We start from the raw sequence: 23478 nt of genomic DNA, 5'->3' as shown, positions 1-23478 counted from the left end.
TTGTCACGTGCTCAGAGCAGGTCTCCACAGGAAAAGGAGATGCTGAGAACATTCTGTGGGGCTCCTCCAGCTGACCCTTCTCAGGAACAGTCATCTTCTCCTTTGTCCGCTCCTCCTCTGCCAATCTGCATTGGCAGGAGCTGTGAGAAGGCAGGGAAAGGAGTTAAATCCTTAAAACTGATCAATTTATGGACACATTTCCTATATCTGACTAATCACTATTGCTTAATTAGTACTCTCTCTCAGTAGGGTGTCACATATCCCACAGGGTTCTGCAGTGGCTACTCCACTTCGTTATCAGTGGTGGAGCTTGTCCTGCTCAGTGCCTTGATGCTTCCACAACATCCTTAAACTGATCAATTTATGGACACATTTACTGTATCTGACTAATCACTGTTGCTTAATTAGTGCTCTCTCTCAGTAGGTGTTACACATCCCACGTGGTTCCTCAGTGGCTACTCCACCTCGTTATCAGTGGTGGAGCTTGTCCTGCCTTTGATGCTTCCACAACACCCTTCCCTAATTTCTTGTGTGTTTGTGTGCTACAGCTCTACACAGCACCCCCCAAAAAACCCCTTTAGCCCATTCTCAACCCTCACCTTTTCTCACCAACCCCCTTACCCCCATTTCTCATACCACCCGTAGGACACGTTGCGCAGCACCGCAGACCTCCGACAGCCGGTGAAGTGCAGCTTGGGAATCTCTGCCCTGGAGATCCAGGTGCCGAGGATCCTCACCTTCTGCTCCAACCCCAACAGGTGACCCTGCAGCAGAGGAGTGGTCCCCCTGGAGCGTGTGCTCGACCACCTGCGGGGAGGGCTGGCAGACCAGGACCAGGTTCTGCGTGTCGTCTTCCTACAGCACCCAGTGCAGTGGGCCCCTCCGGGAGCAGAGACAGTGCAACAACTCTGCCGTGTGCCCAGGTATCTGTGGGCACCAGGGGAAGGGAGATGCGTGGGGGATTGGCTGCCTGTGGTGTCTCCACTGTGATACTTCTGGAAAACACTGGCACAAGGAAGTTGCGGCCACCACGTCCCTGGCCAGGGTTGGACAGGGCTTTGAGCAACCTGGTCCAGTGGAAGGTGTTGCTGTTCATGGCAGAGGGTTGGACTGGATGATCTTTTAGGTCCCTTCCAGTCCAAACCATTCTATGATTCTTGAAGGAAGATGTTTTTTGTTCCCTCTTCCTTCTCTTTGTACTTTAAAGCCTCACACAGAGACCCTTGTTAGACCAAGCACCGTGAGACGGGCACCTGTTTTCCCTGCTATGGAATATTCCATGCTGTCTAAAATCCAGGAACATGGGACACCTGAAAGGCAGGTGTCCTTTGGGTATTTCCAGTGTGGAGCAGACTGGGAAAGATCTAATCCATGAGAGTGATTACCCACAGGGAATGTGCCTCTCCCACCTTAGATATCAGCTTTTCAGGGTGAGCTTAAAAAACCCGAACAAAATATCAGTGAGACCCTTCCCTTGCCTCCATAGTGCTTTAACTTTCCTCCCCTTTTTGTTTTGTTTTGGGAAAGAGATCCACCAGGTGACTCAGTTGCTCAGATTCCAACACTGGACATCAGCAACAACCAGTGCAAAATCAGCATGAAACACTCAGGATGTTGGTAGGTGATGAACTGAGAAATCCATCACCTCTGTTTTCATGCTCCTTCTCCCACAATTTTGATGAAATAGTATGTTCTGGGGAGACTGGAGCCTACGAGAAAGATGGAGAGGGACTTTTTACAAGAGCATGTAGTGAGAGGATAAGGGAGAATGGCTTTAAACTGAGAATATGTTTAGATTGGATATTAGGGAGAAATTCTTCCCTGGGAGGGTGGGGAGGCCCTGGCACAGGTTGCCCAGAGAAGCTATGGCTGCCCCATCCCTGGAAGTGTCCAAGGCCAGATTGGATGAGACTTGGAGCAACCTGGGATAGTGGAAAATGTCCCTGCTCATGTCAGGGGGTTGGAGCAAGACAGTTTTTAAGGTCCCTTCCAACCCAGACCATTCTACTATTCTATGATTCTGTGATTATTTGGAAGATTTATGCTGTTAAATTGTGTTATTCGTGTCTCCTGACCAGCAACATCAGTGTTCAAAAGCAATTCTACAGTGGTGAAACCACCACCTGTGGTGAAAACACCATCCATGTTCTTTCCTGTATTTCCTTCTGTACTTATCCCTTATCTTGCTCAAGGCCTGGTGACAATTAGCTTGGAACACCCTTTCCTGACACTGGGGCATCAGTCACTGTTGGCAGCTGATGAAGGACTGGAAAAGTACCTGTTTTTTTGGGTTTCTTCTTTTCCTGAAACGTTATTGATTTGGCATTTGCTTTTCCGGTAAAGCTGGAAGGGATGAAATCCCTCCAGAAAGCTCAGTGCATTCTTATAACATTTGGTCTCAAGAGATTACAGTGACTAAACTTCCATAAATATCTTGGCCAGATTAGATTAGATTAGATTGGAGAAGATTAGATTAATATAAATTAACAGGCTAATTAGATTAATATAAATTAACAGGCTAATTAGATTAGATTAATATAGGCTAGATTTCTAATTCCAGGGATGGTTTGAACACTGTTGGAGCTTGTTGCCCATTCCATTTTACTCTTCCAAGTATCCCTAGCTTTGCCCCTGTGGTGTCACTGACCTATGACAGAGATCAAGGCTACAGCTTTCCTGAAAGATTTAAAATGATGTAGCCTTTGACAATTCAGTGAGAAAATGTGTTGAGGGACAGAAATAAGGGTAAGAAGTGAAAAATTGATAGTGATGCTGCTTCCTTGTACCTCTCATATTTTACTCAAAAAAAGGATGTTTTAGCTCAAAAATCAAAAAAAAATCAGGGTGAATTAAAACTGCATTGTGATCTATGTCAAAGACTGGAAAGTAACAGACACTTGGTGTCGATAAAAACCACGGCACAAAAATTACACGATGTTCCCCTTGCACAGCTTCGGGCTGGTTTGTTCTCGGCCTTCCCACGCGTTCCGGGTGGGAAGATGCTGTGCCCTGTGGCACTCGCTCGCTTTCCTCAGGCCCTCCCTTGGGGAAGGGAACTCACTCCTTCTGCTTCCCCCGCAGTTCACGGCACCTGGGACGAGTGGTCTCCGTGGAGCTTGTGCTCCTCCACGTGTGGGAGAGGCTACAGGGACCGGACCCGAACCTGCAAACCCCCCCAGTTCGGGGGCAACCCCTGCGAGGGCCCCGAGAAGCAAACCAAGTTCTGCAACATCGCGCTTTGCCCAGGTAAGGACAGTGACAGATTAAAAGCCTCCCCCCCTCCAGCAGGTCTCCCCGGCTCTGAAAACGCCCTCGCTCAGCCCATCCAGCTCCATAGGCGACTCCAAGGAAATACTGCCCAGCCTGCACTGTCCCCAAGAGGATCCTCTCTAAGGAAAGGGCTCATTGAAGGAGCAGCCTAAAGGGGCTTTCTGGGGTTATTCAGCTCAGATTTGTCTTGGGTTCACTTTTGCCCTCTGTAATCTCTCCCAGAGGACACATTACATGGGTTGGATCTATTTCCGAGGCCATCTTAAGCTTCTCACCTGTTCTCTCCATTGAATGGTTTAAAGTTATTTTGCCTGTGCTTATTGTTTGCTGGAATTAATTAACAGTTCTACTTGCTTGTAATATATGTGCATTAATTCACTGTATATGCAAGTTTAATTCACTATATATGGCAGTTTTCTCTGTAGCTGATCCTGCTTTGGGTGGTGAGATGGACTAAAACTTCTGATAGCCTTCCACGCCAAATACTTCTAAGTACCTTTTCCCTGCCCCTAGATTTCAATTCCAGATGCCTCTCCCTGAGTTTTACTTCAAAACTCAGAACCAGAAAGAACCTCAAGCTGAAATTACTTTTACTGCCTGGAAATCTATTTGTGCTCCTGTGGCTTCCTTCCTCTGAACCAAACTGGCCCAGGATTTACAACAGAGCACCCCTTAATTTAACTCTGGTTGTCCTGGTGAACACGATCTGAACACGAGGGACCTCCCCAAAATTCCCTCCCTCTCCCAGGGTAATGTCAACTGACATTTTTCCAGTTTAATGAGAATCATTATGAGACATTATTATGTCCCCGGAGGAGGAGAGGGATTGTGGGAGTGATGAGAACTTTGTGAAAACATTAGTGAGAAGCCTCCTGGCATTTCCCAACGAGTTTTCGCTCCAAGTAACTATCCTTGGATTTTTTGGCCGCTGCCCAGAAGACTCTACTTGGAATGAGAACATCCCAGACACCAAATCGACTCTGTCATAAGAAAGACAAATTGAAGAAGTCAGAGCTGGCACTGCTTGGGCAACAAAGCATACCCTGAGTTAACATTGATCCATAATTAATTTAAATACAAATAAATATGTGGAATGAAACAGCGGTGGAAAAGACAAGCAGCCCAAACTGTGAAGGCTTCAGCTCTAATTAATGCCACAAAGGCAATCAGGGGCCTGGCAGTGCCAAATGAAAGTGGCGTCGGGAGGAATCACTGAAGCACAACAATGGGTGTTTGTCACACCAGGCACTCACATTGCTCATTACCACCCTGCTCTGAGGATTTATTACCACAGCTGATGAAAATGCTCTGCTGCGGGGACAACGGAGCCTTTGTTCCTCAGGAGCAGTGGAAACCACAGGCTGAGCCCCAAGTCCTTCGAAGAGGGAGAAAAGGAGGAAGACAATACCTGCCTCTGCACAGCCAGACTCCAAGGACCATTTCTGATAGACTCCCACCATGGTGGGAACGGTCTTGGCTGTGGCTGGGATGGAAAACCTTCAGCATCTCAGCGAAGAGGCATCTTCCCATCCAGTGCAAGGGGCTGGTGGCCACCTCTGTTCCTCCATTATTTAAAACATCTCTGAAATTACAACCTGATTAAATTAAAAAAAAAAATGAAAGGAAGAAATAAATAAAAGGAAGAAATAAGCAAAATGAAGAAATATATAAAAGGAAGGGGAAAAAAAGGAAATAAATAAAATTACCTGTTCAATAAGTGTTTGGACGACACCCTGAGGCACATGGTGGGATTCTTGGGGTGTCCTGTGCCGGGCCAGTTGGACTCAATGATCCTGATGGGTTCCTTTAAACTCAGCATGTGCTACAGTTCTATGATTCTATCCCCCACTGAATGATCAAATCATGGGTTTAGCTCTTTTATTTTCCTGCCTCCAAATGCTGGCACTTGTGGTAGCCCATCACCACTGCCACAGTAGCAGGGAGGCTGTTGGATCATTCAACCTTTTTTTTGGCAAATGCAGTTTTTGTTGATAAATGCACCTTTTTTTGTCAATGATACTTTTAATGTGATAAATACAATCTCAGTTTTCCAACACAGGGGAATGTTAATGAGGGGCAGACATTGTCATTATTAGGAAGGAATTCTTCCCTGGGAGGGTGGGGAGGCCCTGGCACAGGTTGCCCAGAGAAGCTGTGGCTGCCCCATCCCTGGAAGTGTTCAAGACCAGGCTGGATGGAGCTCTGAGCAACCTGGAATAGCAGAAGGTGTCCCTGCCCATGGCAGGAAGTTGGAATTGGATGATCTTTAAAGGTCGCTTCCAACTCAAACCATTTTTAGATTCTACGATCAGTTCATGGAAACTTAACAGCACTACCTTCAGGCAGAAAAGCCACTCTAATTTATACCTGGTAGGACCTTTGTGGAGTTTTGAATCATTTCCAGAGAAATGATCAGACACCTCAACTTGCATTTCCCCTCTTTGGGATTGATAAGCACTGGCACGATGCCTTGAATTTGTGCACAATAAAAGCATCAATCTTGGATTGCTAAAAATGAGCACCTTTTGGAAGTACCTTTCTGCCTGCCTGATTTTTCACACCTTCCGAGCCCCTCTGAGTTAGTAGTTGTTCATTTGGACGGGTTTTGACATTCTTTTTACTCAGTTTTTGCAAACAAAAAGCTGCTCAGCTGCAGTGGGGATTATCCAGGGCTGATGGAGTCCTTGCAGATCTCACAGGGGACCAGTTTGCATATATTTTTCTTGGACTGGCAAACAAAGCCAAAAAAAAACCAAAAAACACAGATGAGCTGCAATGTGCTTTGAGCCGGAATTCAGACTTTTCAGGGATTCAGGCTGTATTTCTAAGTGAGACCTGGCAGCTAATGAGAGCTAAACAGAGCATGATGACCGCTGCTAATGAGCAAAAATGCTGCAGGAACAGCAGAGTGGGTGATGGATCTGTCGATCTGGGACCAATTAGGGTGTAACTGCCACACCTGGGAATGCCTCAGTCCTTACCACGTTAATAAGATGTATTCCTGTTTCTCTCCAACCCCGTTCCCATCATAACCTCCCTCCTCTATTAAATTATCAGAGACACTGCTGTGTAGAGACACATCAAACCTGTCAGTGTTAATTCAGCTGCGAGAGAAGTACATTGACCACACACACACGCACACTGCTCCTGGTCTCGTGTTGGAGCACACCTTTGCTCCCACATTTCCCGGTTATCAGGGTGGATTCCTATGGATAACATTGTGATTGAAGTTTTCTGCATGTGCTTTCATAAAAAAACAGAGCATTGGGTTCTTGAGAAAGTTCTTTCCCTGTGGGCTCATCCATTGCTTTGGTGAAAAATGGGTTCCTTAAAAAAATAAAACGCTGATTGCCCCAAATGAGAAATGTCCTGGTAATGTACTGATTCCTTCAAAGTGCTCAGTGGAAACATGATCCATGCTTTGATGTTATGTTGGGATCAGCAATATTATTACTTTTGACTTTTATGTTGGAATGTTTAACGTCAATAATTTCCACTTTTATGTTGGAACGTGTAATATCGATAATTTCAACTTTTATGGTGTTCTGTTGAGTGTGGAACATAAAAATGGGAATGTTGTGGCACTTGCATCCTGTCGGACCAAAACATTCCAGCTGGAGGCTGCAGAGGGTCCCGACAAACCACTGTTGCAAAGTTGTCTAAACTTTTTTTGGGTGATCTTTACCCTCTCTCTCGCCGACTCCGGTTTTTCCCTCCTTGCCTTGATCCGTTGTAGGCACAGGCTGGACCATCTTTCACATTCCTCTTTCCAGAGGGAGCGATTTTCACATTCTGTTTGTTTTCCTTCTTTGGGCCACTCAGTGGACGGCAACTGGAACGAGTGGTCGAGCTGGAGCTCCTGCTCCGCCTCCTGCTCCAACGGGACCCAGCAGAGGACCAGGGAGTGCAACGGACCCTCCTACGGCGGAGCCGAGTGCCAGGGACACTGGGTGGAGACCAGGGACTGCTTCCTGCGCCAGTGCCCAGGTTGGTCACCAAGGAATTTTCTCTCTCCTGCGTCACCTTTCTCTTTTGTAAAGTTTTCCTTTGGGGAAGACTTGCACCCTTTTTGGCAGTAATAGGGAGGTTTGGGTTGTACCAACAGACCATGGCAGCCTAAAATCCTCTCTTAAAAGAAACCTCTAAGACTCAGTTTGTGAGTTTTAGAAGCCAGGCATTCCTTGATTCCAATAGTCTGGAATGATTCCAACACAGCTAGAGTGCCCTGGGGATCCGCTCACCAAGGTGCACACAGAGGTGTCTCCACTACAGCTTCAATGTCAACGTTACATTGATACCTTAAACTCTATATTATATAAAACTTTAGTATAGCTCTTTTAACTCTTTTAGTACCTTTTAGTACCTACTTTTTTAGCTCTTTAGTATCTTTTAACCCCTTTGTACGAGATTTCCGAAAATGTTATTTAACGTTCCTTGCCGAAATTCCAACGGACAAAGATTTGAGCAAGGTGAAAAACAGCTTACCTGGAGAAAATGTACTCGGAATAAGACATAAGAAGGGGCACAGTACTTGATATAACTAAGTCGAAACTACTCAGAAACCTTGAAGCCGTTCCAACCAGGATGGAGATGATGATGAGGAGGAGGACAGGGATGAAGGGGTGATCATTTTGTAACCACTGACTCAAATTTGGGATGTGTGTCTGAGGGTGGGACAATGGGACAGACAGTTTTGGGGCTGGGTGTAATCAATGAGGTAATGCCTAGATATTATAATTAGATAGTATTATAAAAATCGTAAAGGCCTGTACTGTGGGTGTGTGCAATATATTTTGTGCACCAAAGGCACCACAGTTAAAGAGCTGCTTTCTACCTTGCTGTACTCAAAATTTTCCAGAGAATTATTTCTCTGATTTTAGGCACCAATATGATTATTCATTTTCAGTTCCCCGCATTCCTGTTACATATCCATGACATTTCCCAACACTTATTAACATATATACATATCCTTATAAGGTCTTTGGGGAGCTTCACTGGGGGTCTTTGGTGATCTTTTCTGTTTGGAGCCCCCAAAGTTCTGAGTGACAGCCTCATGACCTTCTTGAAGACGATACACCTGGTTATAGAGTAACTGCCTCAGTTCCCTTCTTTTGTTTCTTTACTTTGCTTGGTTAGCCCTTTTGAATCACTTGGCTCAGCTATAGGTAGTTTTTAAGGTACATTCTGCTGCAAAAACTATTAGTTCTTGTTACATCTCAAAACTCTGATATCAAAACCATCGCTGGCAAATGCTTCAGGAGACCCCAGAGAGGTGAGTGATTACCCACAGGGAGTGTGTCTGTTGTAACCTTAGATATCAGCTTTTCAGGCTGAGCTTAAAAAACCCAAACAAATTATCAGTGAGACCCTTCCCTCTCTTCCAGAGCGCTTCAGCTTTCCTCCTGTTTCTGTTTTGTTCCTCTTCTCCCAACGTTTCAATGCTCCCAGTTATATTTGAAGCAGACAGGGAAGCATCTTCCATTGTATCTCAGCTTTGAACCTTATCTGTGACAAGGTCTGGAACAATAAAGCTTTAATTCATGTCTCTCTAAGACTTGTCACTTTACTCATCTATCTTTGAGTTAAAATAATAATAATGACAGCAATAATAGTAATAAGAAGAAGGAGAAGAAGAAGAAGAAGAAGAAGAAGAAGAAGAAGAAGAAGAAGAAGGGTGATGATAATAATAATGACAATAATTCCTGCTGTCCCAGCTGCTGTAGTTGGTACCTTACATTTAGAATAATCTTCTTGTCTTCATACCATGGACCTCGAGCTCCAGCAGAGAAGTTTCATGCAGGAGAAGCAATGAGAATTAAAGCAGAGACCAGAGCACACCTAACACCAGAAATCTGTGTTTCTCAGACTGGCACCAGCTCTGTAGAGTTGCAGGTGCAGTTTGCTCTCCAATTTTTTTTTTTTTCCAGAAATCTTGGGAGAGGCCATTTTAATGGAAACACTTTGGTGGGCTGGTGTGAAAAATATTCTGACTTGTAAAGAAGGCTTGAACAACTAGAAACCTTCCAGACTGATCAGGAACTAAATTTTATTGGCGTGGTTCTCCTGTCCCTGAGTGCTCCTTTCCTGTTAGACCATGGATTTGAGAAGGACTGCACTCCTGAGATGGAGAGTCCCTTCCTCTCCTTTGTGAAAGAACAGGGGCAGCCAGAAACAGCTCAGGTCTTTTATACTCTTCTCATACCTTGCTTAGGTGATAAAATACTGTTTTTTTCCACTCCACAAGCATAGAAACCTGTAGCTCTTCATCCTGGTCTACTATTTGCTCAGGAAATCCCTGTTCTCTCTGGTACCATCATCATCTGAAGTATTTAGCACAGGTATTGAACTTTCCTACATGGTCTCTAGTGGGTTTTGGTGTTTAGGTACCTCACTCCTTCTTTGCAATTTATAGAGAATTTCAAAGACAAAAGGGGCTTCAAAAGTCTTTTTTGGACAACTTTGTCCTACTGATTTCAGTTCTCTCTCAATGCAATGCAGGTCGTATTTTCCACTGCACAAAATATCACTAAAGAAAGCCCCAGAATTCGGTGCTGTCCCTCTTCTTTCAGAATTTTCTTGTACTTCTTGGAGAAGACAGAGATCCCCCACCGTCCCAAAAGGAATTACCAGACCCAAGATGATGCAGTAATTCACAATTAAAACCCAAATAGTAATCAGCAGACTTAGGCCTTGTTCTAGTTATGTCACTGAGTTGTTGTGATGCAGCAAAGGAGAAGGTTTCCCTACCTTGCAGACTTGTTGTGAGGGCTAATTAACATTTTTATGGTGCTTTGATAAATGCCATTGTTAATGTAAAAGAAGTAGCATTTTGATAAATGTCAATGTTAACGTAAAAGAAGTCACATTTCCACTGAATCCATAAAGATGTTGGGAGAAGATACAACTGAATGAGACAGCATCCCAAACCTCTTTCCAAGGCACATGAAACGTCAGTGCAATGGAAACAGCTGGAGGGAGGTTTATTTGATGTTTCTTCATGGTTTTTTGCCCAAGGGCTCTGCTGGTCTCTCTAAATCCCTGAGCCAGACCTTCTCTGGGAAGGTCTATTTTCACACATACATTGTACATCCCAGCTGAGCTCCAGCTGTGGGCTTTGCTTGGCAGATGTGGTTGAATCCCTCCCCACCTGGAGAGTGTTTATGAGCCCAGCCCCAAATGTGAGCCAGAGGAGAGAGATCGGGCTGTTTTTCCAGGGAATGAGGACACTGAGGAGGAACACAAACCCACCCTTTGACTGTGAAAGGGCTGATGCAATGGGAAAGGACACACTTTGTTTTAATGTCTGTCGAGAATCAGAGATCCAAGGCAGGAGACCTCCCTTTCCACCAAGCCATGCCCTACTCACCCTACGTTCCACTGCTCACCTTGAGACCTCTCATCCTTTGGTTACATGTTATGTTTGGGACTAAACAGGCTGTTTCTCTCCTGTTTTTTTTGTCTCCAGTGGATGGGAAGTGGCAGGCCTGGGGAGTGTGGGGCAGCTGCACCGCCACGTGTGGGGGTGGAACTCAGAGACGTGACCGTGTGTGCTACGGACCCTTCTTCGGTGGAGAGACTTGCCAGGGTCCCAAGGAGGAGTATAAGCAGTGCAATGACAGAAAGTGTCCTGGTAGGTACCCCAGACCCCTCATGGTTTGCTTTGTGGGAGAGGGAGTTTGGATTATGGAAAGGGCTTCCGTGTTAGAGAGCTGAATGCTACAGGAGTTGGGATCCAGTAAGAGCCAACATAAAACGTAGGTACAAGATACACCAAGGTCTTGACTTAGTTGCTGCAGCATCCATTGCAACCACGTCAATTCAGTGAGTATTTGGTCAGTTCACCAGTCCAACCTGGGTGGCTTTCATCTTTTCATTGCCATAAAGTTACAAGAGGAAAAGAGGCACTGTTTGGTAGCAAAAACTGAAAGCCGGGTCTCGAGTCCATGAGTTAGTTGAGTACTGAAGATGCTGCAGTGGTTTCCCACTCTTTACCTCTGGGAAACCTGCACACCACTGGAAATTTAAAAAAAGACAGCTCTGTCCACATCTGTCTGAGCCTTCCCAATCTCCCCCTCCTCCAGAGTGCAAAAGCTGAATGAAGGGCAAGAGAGGGCAGGGGAAAACCTGGGGCTGAGTGTGAAAACCAAGCAGGAGCAAACACAACTGGGAATGTTTCTGTCTGTCTCTCACAGACTATCCAGAGCCCCAAAAAAGGCCTGTGCACCATTTTGACTTTCTTACTCAGTCTGAGTTGAAGCTCCTGGTGAAATTGCTGGTGGGGAATCAATGGCCTGTGTGATGTTGGCAGTCAGATCGCATCGATCCTAACAGGCCGTGAGTTTTGACTGAAAGGGTAATTAATTGTCAGAGCAGTTCAGTGAGAGGCAGGAGAGATTCTCATGGCAGCATCCTGGCATTCCTAGTGAAAGGGGGTGTCTCCCTACAAGACAGGAGGCAGCAGTTTTGATGCAGATGTTTCTGGGGGCAGATCTGACACGTGGAGGACAAGCCGACCCTCAGACTCCCTCACCAACTGCTGAAGACAAAGAGATGAAAGCCAAAGAACTTCAGCATGGAAGTTCCAGCACGTTTAGCTCGGAGATAACAGAGAGAGAGGCTGTGACAGCACAGTCACTCTCTCCAGCTCTGCTCTAATAAAAGACATCACCTCTCCTTACAAGCTGTGCCTCTCAATTAGCAGTGGCGTGTGAGAATCTCTTCCAACTCCACCACAAAGCTCTCCCACACCACAGAAAAACTTAGCACAGGGTTGTCTGGTGGTGTCTACAGAGTGATGCAGATTTAGTTCAGCTTCAGTGTGTGCCAGCTGGGGCCCTGACAGAACAAGCCCAATCTTTTCTTCTCTTCCTGCAGGCATTGATGCCTGTGCAGTGCTCAAAAGGAAAAGGCACATCTCAGGGACTGGGCCCTGCTAAGGGTTCACAACCAGAAGGGTCTCACTGCAGTTGTTAATTTGCAAGGGAAGGAAAAGGTGGGGAAACATCAGAGGCTAAAAATAAACCCGCTCGATTTGTTCTCCAGAAAGTACCAAATGCCGTCATGATTTGATTTGAACAGAAGAATTGAACTTAATTGGGTTAGTTATTAAAATCTCCCAGTGCAAATAGGTTACTCTGGTAAAAAGGATTTTGTTGTGAAGCAACATCAAAAAGAAAAAAAAAAAAAAGGAAGAAAGGAGGAAAGGATAAAATGATTCTCTCCTGGCCTGGGAATTGCTCCTGCACTCGCTGGCAAGACACCACCAATCAGTGTATTTTTAAAGAGCATCTCTGAGCCACAGCATCCCTCAGCGGTCCCCAGGGACACTGCAGGGGTGAGGAGACCAGGAATGTTTGACAGGTCGGCAGAGGAGAAAGGGGAGGATGGATCTGAACATTCTGCCTCTCTGCTTTCTGCTGTGCTCTGCTGTTTTGTAGCCAAGGGTGGTGATAGAAGCTCCAGCCCCACACCCCAAACCCTCCTTTGAACCACGGGAGGATCTGTGACCGTGGTCAAAGCACTGCTCCAGAAGAAAGGAGCTTGGAACTCAGCTCCCTGCTCTGCCATAGGCTCTCTGGGTGACCATGTGCTGGTCATGGCTGGGTGATTCAATCTCCCTGTCCTTCAGGTTGGAAGCAAAACTGCCTCTTTTCCACCCACGTTCTTCCCTATCTACGGAAGTCGTGAGCTGTTTGCACAGGGACTAGTCCTGTGTGTGCAGAGAGCACAGCTGGGGTCCCTCTTACCCTCCAGGATTTCATTACAACAGTGATTACCCGCAAGGGAACTTTGAAACAGGGGATGCAGCATCTGTTTCCAAGCAGAGAGTGTAACTTATTCATTCCCAGCGTCTACTGGGGAGGAATCCATCTCTGAACTGCAGCTGGGGCTGGAGCCACGCAGTCCTGGAGCTGGACTGAAGGAGCAGTGACGTTCAGGCAGCTCGTTGGGTCTTGTAGGAGTTCTTCAAAGAAGCAGGACTTGCCATGCCCATAATTTTCGGCTTGAGCCTCCCCCCACAGCCAGGCTGGGCTCTGGGTAGTCCCAGAGCAGAAGTGGATTAAGTCCTGACCAGTTATTGGCACTCACTCAGCTTCCTTTTTATCGGTATTTTTACTTGCACAATGAATAAAAATGCAATCAAAAACTATTAAATCAAGTTTTTTCTTCTCCCCACCCTCAGGAGTGACAAATAGCTTTAACACCATCCTCGTGGCTCCCTCAGCTTTACATGCTGTAAGTAATGAGTTTCTCAGCACAAAGGTCTCCTGTGGTGAATGTTCTTCTCCCAGATCACATCAACTCTGGGGCCAACTCAGCTCCACCCACAGACAGAAGCATCTGAAAACTTCCTTCCAAAGAGCTTTTGCTGTGATGTCTCAGAGCACATTTCTGCACTCTCCTGGACTTTGCAGCAGTTTTTGGAAATGAGCTGCTGATGCAAATCCAGCTTGTTGGTCCTCGGATCTTCTCCCTGTGTCCTTACACAAGATGGAAGCAGACAGAGGACCTAAATGAAGACCATCCAGGGGATATGTCCATCCTTTTTTTTTTCACCTACTTGTTCTTTCCTTCATTCTTACTCTGACTGATTTATGCCAAGCCTTGTTTTAGATACATCCTACCCTGAAGGATGAAAGAAGTAGAGTCTGAAGCTGTGGAGTTCTTCCAGAAAAGATGGACATCTGCCATTAAAATTAAGAAATAAAACTCCTTAGTAGAGCGTTGCAACAGCAGATTTCTTGCAAAGTGCTGCCACAAGGCAAGGCAAATGTGTGAGTGGACTTTCCCAGGTTGTTCCATGGATATTAGTGAGCTAATCTTCAGAATGGTTGGATACCCGGTTTTCAGACAGACAGAGCAAATTCCAGGGGGTTTAAATGGCTTTGTCAAGGCCATGCAGGAGCAGCTGCAGAGCTGGGAGCTCAGCTCCAGACCTCCTGGTTCACACCACGGTGCTGTTCCCTCCAGACCCTGCTCCCCTGTTTCCTCTTTCCGTTCCCTTTTCCATGCCCTTTGCTGAGGAGGAAGCTTTACCAATGGATCTCTTCTCTCCTTGCAGAGCCCCATGAAATCTGTGATGAGGAAAGCCTTGGCCCTGTGGTTTGGAAGGAGACTCCAGCAGGGGATGCTGCCGCTGTCCGGTGTCCCCGCAATGCCACTGGTAAGGGTGACTCCATGATGGGGACATGGTCCATCCTCAGGGTATCCCTCATCCTTTGCCTCCTGGATGAAGAGAATCTGGTTGTGGGAGGACAGGACAAGCAGATGGACTTTCCTCCCGTCTTTTGGGGCTAAATTAACTCTCTCTGAGTTTCTGTGGCCCTTCACTGTTTAACAACAACATTTTGGTTCCTACTGGACAATTTGAGGTGGTTTCCATCCACCTCTTGCCTAGTCCTGGGACAGCTTTGCACTCAAGAGTATCTGTGGTATGTTCTCCCCATTAACTACAAACATCTTTGCAGAGCAGGTGGGGCCTTGTCAGAGTTCTCTAGACTTGGTAGTTATATTTCTTTCCACTGCCCATAAACAAGCTGGTGTTTGAAAGCAGGAAAACCTGAATTTCATGGTCCACTTATGCTTAGAAAACACAGCACCTGTCTTAAACATTTATTCAGGTGCTCAGGTTGATGGTCTGATCACGGGGGCATGAAGTAATGGGATCTGGGCATCCGGGTGACCACGACTCTGTGTCATGTCTAGTCCCTAAGGACTAGAAAGCAGGGCAGAGAAGGCTCCAGGAGACACTCTGGTGCTGAAACTTGTCCTCAGCTGGATGTTCCTCACTCCCAGGCAGGAACAGAAATATGGGCAGCAGTGTTAATAATGAATTTAAAGGTTTTATTTTGCTTGGGGGAGGTGGTTGGGTACAGACCAACCCTGCGACTCTGTTTGAATCAGCCTGGGACAGTTGTGTTGTCCCAAATTCTGTCCTAGAAGGGCTGTAGCTATAGAAAGGTCACTGAACCCTTTAGCAGACCCAGCAAACCTGCTCCTCAGAGACTCTCCAAACTGCACACTGATGGCTTGGGCAAAGTGATCCCCTTCCCTTCTTCCTCTCTGATAAGTCCATTTTTTTCCTCCACGAAGGCATGTGATTATCACTGCAAATCCCCCTGTAGACTGGAGCTGAGGGAAGGCCTGGGGGAGGACTGAGAGCAGCTCTCAGAGTGTTTCAGCTGCCGCAGGGATGGTGTTTATTCTCCTCCAGACTGTGTGGGCAGCACAAGCCACTGTGCCTGGTTTAGTTGCAAGTACCAGAACAAGCCACCTGGGGAGGCTCGTGGGGCTTCCTGAGCCAGGAAGAATGTTGTCCTCCAGGCCAGGAGAAAAAGAAACCCCTTCCTTTCACCTTGACTAGCCATGGCCAGCCTGTTAATTTTCGTTTTCGTGCCCAGTTCCTTCTGCTGCCCTACAATAATAAAATGCAGGAGGAGAAGGTAATAAAAATAATCTCTCCTACATGCTTGCATGGGTTGTTCAGGCACCTGCAGGTGCCACTGATGTCCTTTGTACTGGTAGCTATGCCTGAATGGATGCACTGACCAGTTCTGGGTGACCTCCATGGAATTGTTAAGGTTGGAAAAGAGCTCTAAGATCATCGAGTCCAACCCTTAACCCAACAGTGCCAGGTCCACCACTAAGCCATGTCCCCAGGTGCCACATTTACATGTTTTTTGAACATCTCCTGGGACAATGATCCCACACTTCTCTGCACAGCCTGTTCCAATACTTGAAAACCCTTTCCATGAAGAAAATTTTCCTCATACCCAATCTAAACCTCTCCTGGTACAACTTGAAGCTGTGTCCTCTCATCCTATCACTTCCCACCTGGGAGAAAAGACCGACGCCCATGAATTCTTGGCTTTTCCTCACTCCCATATTTGTTTCTTTCGTTTTTCAGGGCTGATCCTCCGAAGATGCATTTTAGATGAGGAAGGCATCGCTTACTGGGAGCCCCCAACATACATCAAGTGTGTTTCTATAGATTACAGGAACATACAGATGATGGTAAGGCAGAACAACTCCTCACTCAGCAGATTTGGGATCCTCCCAAATTCTTGTAACATGGCTACAGTTGCTAAAAAGAAGGAAAGGAACATTTCCGTGTGAAAAGGAGATACTGGGTCTGTCTTGATTTTTTTTTTTACTGCTTTTGTCTGGTTATCTTGTGATGCACAGACACTCCATGGACAAAGGATGGTTCCTTTCAGGATGTTTTAAAACATATCTTGGCAGAATCCAGGTTCTACCAGGTCTTTCATATCACATTATTAAGTATCACTGTGACTGCATAACTATTCTATCTATAAATAAGCATCTCATTTTCTGTTAATCTTAAATTCATTGTTGTGATGAATTTCTGCTGGTCTCCTGCGGTTTCCCTTTAGGAGAACTGCCCTCTCCTGTTCAGGACAAGCTACAGTCTGTTCTAAAATAATTCCAAATTAGTTATAAGAAAAGAGAGTTTGGAGGCAAAAATATTCTTGTTAGCTGGCTTGGGTTATGAGCAGAAGAAATTCTGTGGCAGGACAATCTCTTCTGAACCTCCACACAACCTTTCCTATGTGGGCAAACGAAAAAATTCGGTTTTCTATCATTTTAGAACCACTTAGAATATACTTCAGAATCTATCACTCCGTCCTATCATTTTAAGAAAACCAGAGGCTCTCAGGCCAGCAGAGATTGTCAGATTCAGCTCATCTGCACTCTGAATTAGAAGGAAGGTCAAAAACCTTCCCCCAGCAATTCCTTCACTGAGCTCATTAACTTGACTTTGACTGTCCCTAAAGTGTTTGTCATGTCTCTTCTCTGTTTCTCAGACCAGGGAACATCTTTCCAAGGCTCAGCGTGGGTTGATGGGAGATGGGCTGTCAGATGTGCTCCAGAACCTGGTGGAAATCTCCCAGGATGGGACCAGCTACAGCGGGGACTTGCTGTCCACCATGGACGTACTCAGGAACATGACAGAGATCTTCCGTAGGGCTTATCACAGCCCCACCTCTGGAGATGTCCAGGTGAGCTGGGATGCACATCCTGGAGGCCAAAGCTTGGCTGGAGGTGTGTTTGCATGCACAGAGCTCCAGGTTGGATCACCTCCTTTTCAGCTGATGCAATACTGATGAACAGCCAGAGTATTTTTTTCTCCAAATGTCTTCCTGTATTAACAAACTCTCCCTTCAAGGTTGTTCTCCCTGGCTTAGAAACTGGAGAATTTGAAAGCCAAAGTCACTCTGAGCTGTTTCAACCTGACAGCACTTTACTGTTGGAGTCTAATTGATATGAGAACATCATTTGGAAGGGATTTCAGTCTTAATGACTAGAGGTAAAATGATCCTGTGGCATTGGGTACCTGGATGTTGATGCAGGAGAATGTCCTCCTGCCTTCTCATCCCACGGTTTTACTTTCAGCAGCTGCACACAGAGCAGCTACAAGATACCCCCTTGGGATGGGTCATCACCCCATGGCTTGAAACATTAAACTGATCCTGCAGGATCTGCAAAGAGTGGTAAAAACTAGAGAAAAAATCAATAGGCTTAAATTTCCTTCCTTCTCATAGTGTGCTGCAAAGGTCCTGCCATGCAGAGCACCCTCTGGATCAATCTCTGCTTCTCTTACCTGGTAGCAGGTCAAAGAGATCATAAGGAATATATTGGAAATGACAGAAAGAGTAGAAAATAGGATAGAAAAGAATTTGTGTGAGGGAAGATCATCTTTTTCTAACCAGTCTCTGACAGACATCGACCAGTAATAAATACAAGACATATTCCCAATCCAACCCTTTAGGAAATACAGTAGTCAAAGTGAAGGCCTTGGGGAAAAAAAGCCCTGTTGGTCATTAACATCCCTGGGACCTGTGAAATGCTGTGGGACCCTTTGGGAATGGCACCATGAGAACCCCCTTGGAGCATGGCTGGTTCTCAAATGTTTCTCCCCCATCACTGGGTCCTTCCCAGCCTAGGCTGTGTTTGACTGACCACCTCTTTTGTCCTCTTTTGTTTCCCTTCTCCAGAACTTTGTCCAGATCCTCAGCAATCTTTTATCGGAGGAAAACCGGGAGAAATGGGAGGAAGCTCAGCTGGTATGAACCTTCAGCACCTTCCCTGAGATGAAATATGCTTTCAGCATGGGGTTAAGCCATGAGGAGAGGAATTTCCAAGTGTCTACATGACCTTCTAGCTCTTCTTGCCCAGAATTTTTGAATATTAGGAAAGGGTTCTTCCCCCAGAGGGTGGTTGGGCACTGAACAGGCTCCCCAGGGGAGTGGTCACATCACTGAGCCTGACAGAGCTCAGGGAGTGTTTTGACAATGCTCTCAGACACATGGGGTGATTCTTGGGGTGTCCTGTCCTGTCAGGAGTTGGACTCAATGATCCTTGTGGGTCCCTTCCAACTCAGGACACGTTATGATTCCATGATTCCGGGCTGAGTTGTGTGCAACATAAATCTGTTTTAGGCACAGACCACACAAAATCCCCATCCACCAATGCTCTTCTCCTTGGATAAAGCCTTATGATGAAAGAGCCAGAGTACCCAGACACAGTGAGCTGTGCTCAGCTTCAGAGTCTCTGCATGAAGAACAGTGAAATACTGGTGGTGGATACCAAATTTTGGATAGTTCTCAGAGGTCAGGCTTGGGTTGGAGTTGATAACCCTGCTGGCTTGCTCTAATTCCACTCTTTCCTCTTGCCAAGATAAAGAAGTGGGATTTCATGAGTTCCTGGATAAAAAGCTGCAGGACAGGCAGGATTTTCAGAGCTGGGGTCTTCTCAACACAAGCTGGGCTTTGTTTCAGTTATGTTTTGTTTTATTTCTCCCCTCTCAAGGTTGAGGATCCTGCTGAATTCCCTAATCCCCATGCCTGGAAGTGTTCAAGGCCAGGCTGGGTGGGGCTTTGAGTAAGATGTTCTAGTAGAAGGTGACCCTGCCCATGGCAGGGGTTTGGAGCTAAATGATCTTTAAAATTCCTTCCAACCCAAGCCATCCATAATTCTGTAAACAATTCTGTAGCTAAACTCTCACGTATTAGGGGATTGGTTTTTTGGGTTTTGTAGCTGTGTTTTATTTGGCTTTTGTCTCCTCTGCCCCAGTTGAACTCTCTGTTGTAGGCTTGTCTCAGACCTAGTCCTTGTCCCTTTGCCATTCTCTTGACAAGTCCTTGGGCTGCTCAGTACTGTCATCTCACTGCAGCTTTTGGGCACCACATCAGAGGGAAAAAGCTCTGCCTCAGACCAGCAGCTCTGCTGGAAGGTTCCATGGCAGCTCGTTCCACCCATGCCCATTCCTCAGTATTGCACCTTGGAACACAAACCCTCAACTTGCTCAACTCTCAAACTCTCAAACAACCTCAACATGCAGAATAACCTGGACAAGGAACAAAACTCAGCCTTTGTGAGAGGTCAGTCCTGTGGAAGGTACTTGGAGAGATGGCTCAGACATGGCAACTCATTTTTAGCCACCTGTTGCTGTTGAAAAATTCCTCAAAGCGATTTGGAAATACCAAACAATCAAGTAAAAATCAGCCCCAGAGTCCAGTTATATTCACACCAACCAGGGAAGTCCCCTGGGAGAAATTTCAACTGCAAGTGCTGGCACAGTTGTTGGCAGTCCAGAATGGGAGACAAGGACCTGAATATGTTTCCTTCATGCAACAGGGACGCTGTCAGTAGCTGGGCAGCCTTCTCTTCTCTTCTCCCTGATATCTTGTGTTTTCCCATTGCATTTGAGCGAGAATGGTCTGTCTCCAGGTGGGATAAAGAACCATCTCAACGTGGTCCTGGGCAAGTGGCTCTAAGTGTCCCTGCTTGAGCAAGAGGGTTGGACCAGATGACCTCTGAGGTCCCTTCCAAACTAAACTGTACTGAGATTCTGTGATTCTGTCATTCTGTCATTCTGTGACCAAATACTTGGTTCCAAGCCTTCAGGTGCATGTACATATTTCAGCAGAGAGCAGAGGAGGCTGTCAAGTTGTCATGACAACGGGGAAACCCTGTTGATGCCCTCAAACCCAGCTGCAGTTACTCTGCGTGGCAGTTCATTCCCACTGGCTGTCCCTGTGCAATCTGCTCTTTGCACTCATAGACAGACACAGCCCAGCCTGCTGCCAACACCACCATAACCTACAAGTGGATTGGGAATATCATGGGGAGGAGGTTTGTTTAATGGGAATTGAGATGAGAGCCCAGCACTTCAGAACAGAGAAATCTTCATGGACAGGATGTCAACAGTTTTCCACAGTCCCTGTTTTTCTCTCTCAAAGCTGCTGGACCAAAATCACTCCCTACAGGTAGGAACTGAAAACGCTCCAAAAGTGGTGGAAAAGGAAAAGAAGGATCTGAATTGTTCAGCCTATCATGGTATTTGCTAAGCTGCTGTAGGCAAATGTGAGGAAAAGACAGCACAGCTCCTTTCAAGTGGATTATCTTTTATGGATTCTGTCACTGGGAAACTAGTTATTGTTTAACAGCCTTCTTTCAGGCTGGCAAATTACAAGTGAAGAAGAGTTATTGCCAATATCTTTATCAATGGGAAAACACCAGGGAAAAAAGAAGAGACAAAGAAGATCCAAGACAGGTCCAGGACCAAGAATTTGGTTATTTGGAGAGTGAGATCCTGCCAGCAAAACAGAAAAGGAGAAAATCAGCCAGAAAGGAGAAAATCAGTCCAGAAAGGAGAAAATCAGTCCAGGAAATGCTTTTCTGGATAGGATTATGTGGTCTGGTGCCTGAGATTAAACATTAAACCATGGATGTCCTTTGGTGTGGCTGCTCTTTGTGAAATGACAGCAAGATTAACTACCCTGGTGGAGGTAATGCTTTGTGGGCTCCATGTCAGTAGAGAACACACACATATATATATATACGTATGTACACCATCAGAAGTAGAGCAAATATTTCTCAAGCCAATTATCATCATACCCGAGTGTCAGGGAAGTCTCAGGCTTGGGAAAGGCTCCTGGAATTTAACAAAGGGCAAAGCTTCAATACATCAAAACCAACACATCTTCACTCTTTGGATGTGCAATTCCAAATGCCTCTGGCTTTTGGCCAAATACTCCAGTCAATGGGCTTGGAAATAAAGCAGATGATTTTAAAGGTCCCTTCCAACTCAAACCATTCTCTGATTCTTTGATTCTCTGATTCTGTGCAAGTAAATGTGTAGGTTGTCTTCTGCTCTAGATGATCTCAGATACTTCTGTTTGCTTTAAAACATTGCCCTCCAACTCCAGTTTTACCAGTCTGAATGTCATATTATTATTTCTTGCCCCTATTTCTAGGCCTCCTTTTAGGATTTCTCACTCCTCATTCTTCCCAGCTCCATGACACTCCATTACACCCAGCATATGCTTCCAGTTCACGTGCGAGGGCAGGAATCTTTGCCCACAGAGAAACTCCTGCTGTGCTCATTAGTGTCTGATCTACTAAATATTGTCCCTCTCTTTGCAGATAGGGCCAAATGCCAAGGAGCTGTTCAGGCTCGTGGAGGATTTCATTGATGTCATCGGCTTCCGCATGAAGGATTTCCGGGATTCCTACCAAGTGACAGACAATCTGGGTGAGTGGATTTGCACTCCCCATGTCAGATAGAGAGCCCATGGAGCTGTTAATTACTGTGTAATATGTGTAACCTGGGCTGTGGGGAGGGAAAGAGAGGAGGCAGCAGGTGGTGCAGCATTAAAAGGTCCTGGGAAAGACAGAGATGGTCGTAAATACGGGGTGGCTTTTCTCCAAATAAGTTAGGATTTCACCCTGAACAAGAGATGTCCATGGAGAGATATCCAAGAGATATCTATAGAACCATGAATGGAGAACAGGCAAACTGGGCAGAATGAGTCTTTTCCTTTTATTTTTTGAACACAAGAGCTGCACAGCAGCCAGTGGAGTGATGAGGCAGCAAGCAAACAGCAGGCAGTGTGTGATTTATCCTGTGTGCACAACCCCGGCGGGGAACTTGTTGCCAGAGGATGCTGCAGAAGCCAAAAAGTGCAGATGGGTTCATGATGGGATTAGGAAAGTGCACAAAAGAGAGGCCCATTGGTGGCTGTTAAAGTTGATGATCTGGATACAGCCACTGGCTGAGGAAGTCCTGCTCATTGCTGGGAGGACAGACCAATAGACGTCTTCCTCTGTTCTTTCTCACTCTTCTTTTTAACAACTACTTTTGACCACTCCTGGAGACAAGATGCTGGAGCAGCCTGACCTCTCTTCTTCCAGGTTTAGTGGAGGCAGGGCCTTTCCAATGAAACCCTGACAGTGTCATCTTCTTTCATGCCTAAGCATCACCTGAGGAGAGCATCACTCCTACAGCTCTCAAAATCCAGTCTCTCTGCTATCTGGTTTCCCAGAATTGCTTCCAATGGTATTTTCAGCACAGGTGAGTTTATTGAAGCTGGTTTGTTGACTGGTTTTGTCTCTTGCTCCTCTCTAGTCCTCGGCATTCACAAACTGCCTGCGAACGCAGCGACCGACATCACCTTCCCCATGAAAGGCTGGAGGGGCATGGTGGACTGGGCCAAGAACTCAGAGGACAAGGTCACTGTCTCCAAGAGCATCCTGTCTTCAGGGCTCTCAGGTAGGCAGCACAGCCAGGGCACTCCAACAGAAAATTCCTTCTTCGTTTTCCAAGTGGTTCCTTCCATTTGGCCAATCTTCAAATCCTCCTTCCAGCTCAGCTGGATTTGCTCACAAATACTTGGATACCAAAAGCACTGATGGGTGTAAATAAGGCTCTCAGATGTGGCCTGACCAAGAGTTCAACTTAAACTCCTTGCAAAAGTTCAGGAGCAGGCTCAGTGCCTGGTTGTGGGTGTATATCTTGTCCTAAATGAGTAGCAAAAATAGACAAACAATGCTTTAGATGCACCCCCAAGACTGGATCCAGACCTGACAGGACCATCTAAGGGTAAGTAGATGGTGGTCAACACATCAGACTGAGGTCAGGGTCTGTTGCATGGACAAGCTTTGCTAGGTTTGGGAGTTTATGGTCGCTGTGTGAAACTTCCTGCCCCCAGAGAGGAAATTCAGAGGCATTTATCCCTGAGGTCACTGGCTCCACAGCAGGGCATGGATATGAGCCACAGCGTGGAGGTGGGACCTCTGGGTGCATCAGCCTCACTGCCAGCTCCAGAAGGAACATGAAAGGCTCTGGGATGCTCTGCTGAGACATCCAGGTGAAGTCCCCCAACACACTTCAGGCACCCATCT

At 46.2% G+C, this 23478-nt stretch overlaps 1 protein-coding gene across 12 annotated transcripts in view; it reads left to right on the top strand.

Annotated features, from left to right (window-relative positions):
- The window catches only part of ADGRB1 (adhesion G protein-coupled receptor B1), a 291927-nt gene that overhangs the window by 137267 nt on the left and 131182 nt on the right, over window positions 1-23478 (top strand). For 11 of the 12 annotated variants that reach the window (XM_017828467.1, XM_017828471.1, XM_017828470.1 and 8 more), the window contains 10 exons: window positions 759-923; window positions 3082-3246; window positions 7084-7257; window positions 10736-10900; window positions 14333-14434; window positions 16178-16284; window positions 17097-17291; window positions 18288-18356; window positions 21721-21829; window positions 22703-22846. In XM_017828467.1, coding sequence (XP_017683956.1) covers window positions 759-923; window positions 3082-3246; window positions 7084-7257; window positions 10736-10900; window positions 14333-14434; window positions 16178-16284; window positions 17097-17291; window positions 18288-18356; window positions 21721-21829; window positions 22703-22846 — 1395 coding nt within the window. The remainder of the gene's footprint in view (window positions 1-758; window positions 924-3081; window positions 3247-7083; window positions 7258-10735; window positions 10901-14332; window positions 14435-16177; window positions 16285-17096; window positions 17292-18287; window positions 18357-21720; window positions 21830-22702; window positions 22847-23478) is intronic. The other variant, XM_017828468.1, reaches the window with a different exon arrangement.

This window comes from Lepidothrix coronata, unplaced genomic scaffold (genome assembly GCF_001604755.1).
Source record: "Lepidothrix coronata isolate B3197 unplaced genomic scaffold, Lepidothrix_coronata-1.0 Scaffold148, whole genome shotgun sequence".
Lineage (NCBI taxonomy): Eukaryota > Metazoa > Chordata > Aves > Passeriformes > Pipridae > Lepidothrix > Lepidothrix coronata.
This window is presented reverse-complemented; position numbering and strand designations above follow the sequence as displayed.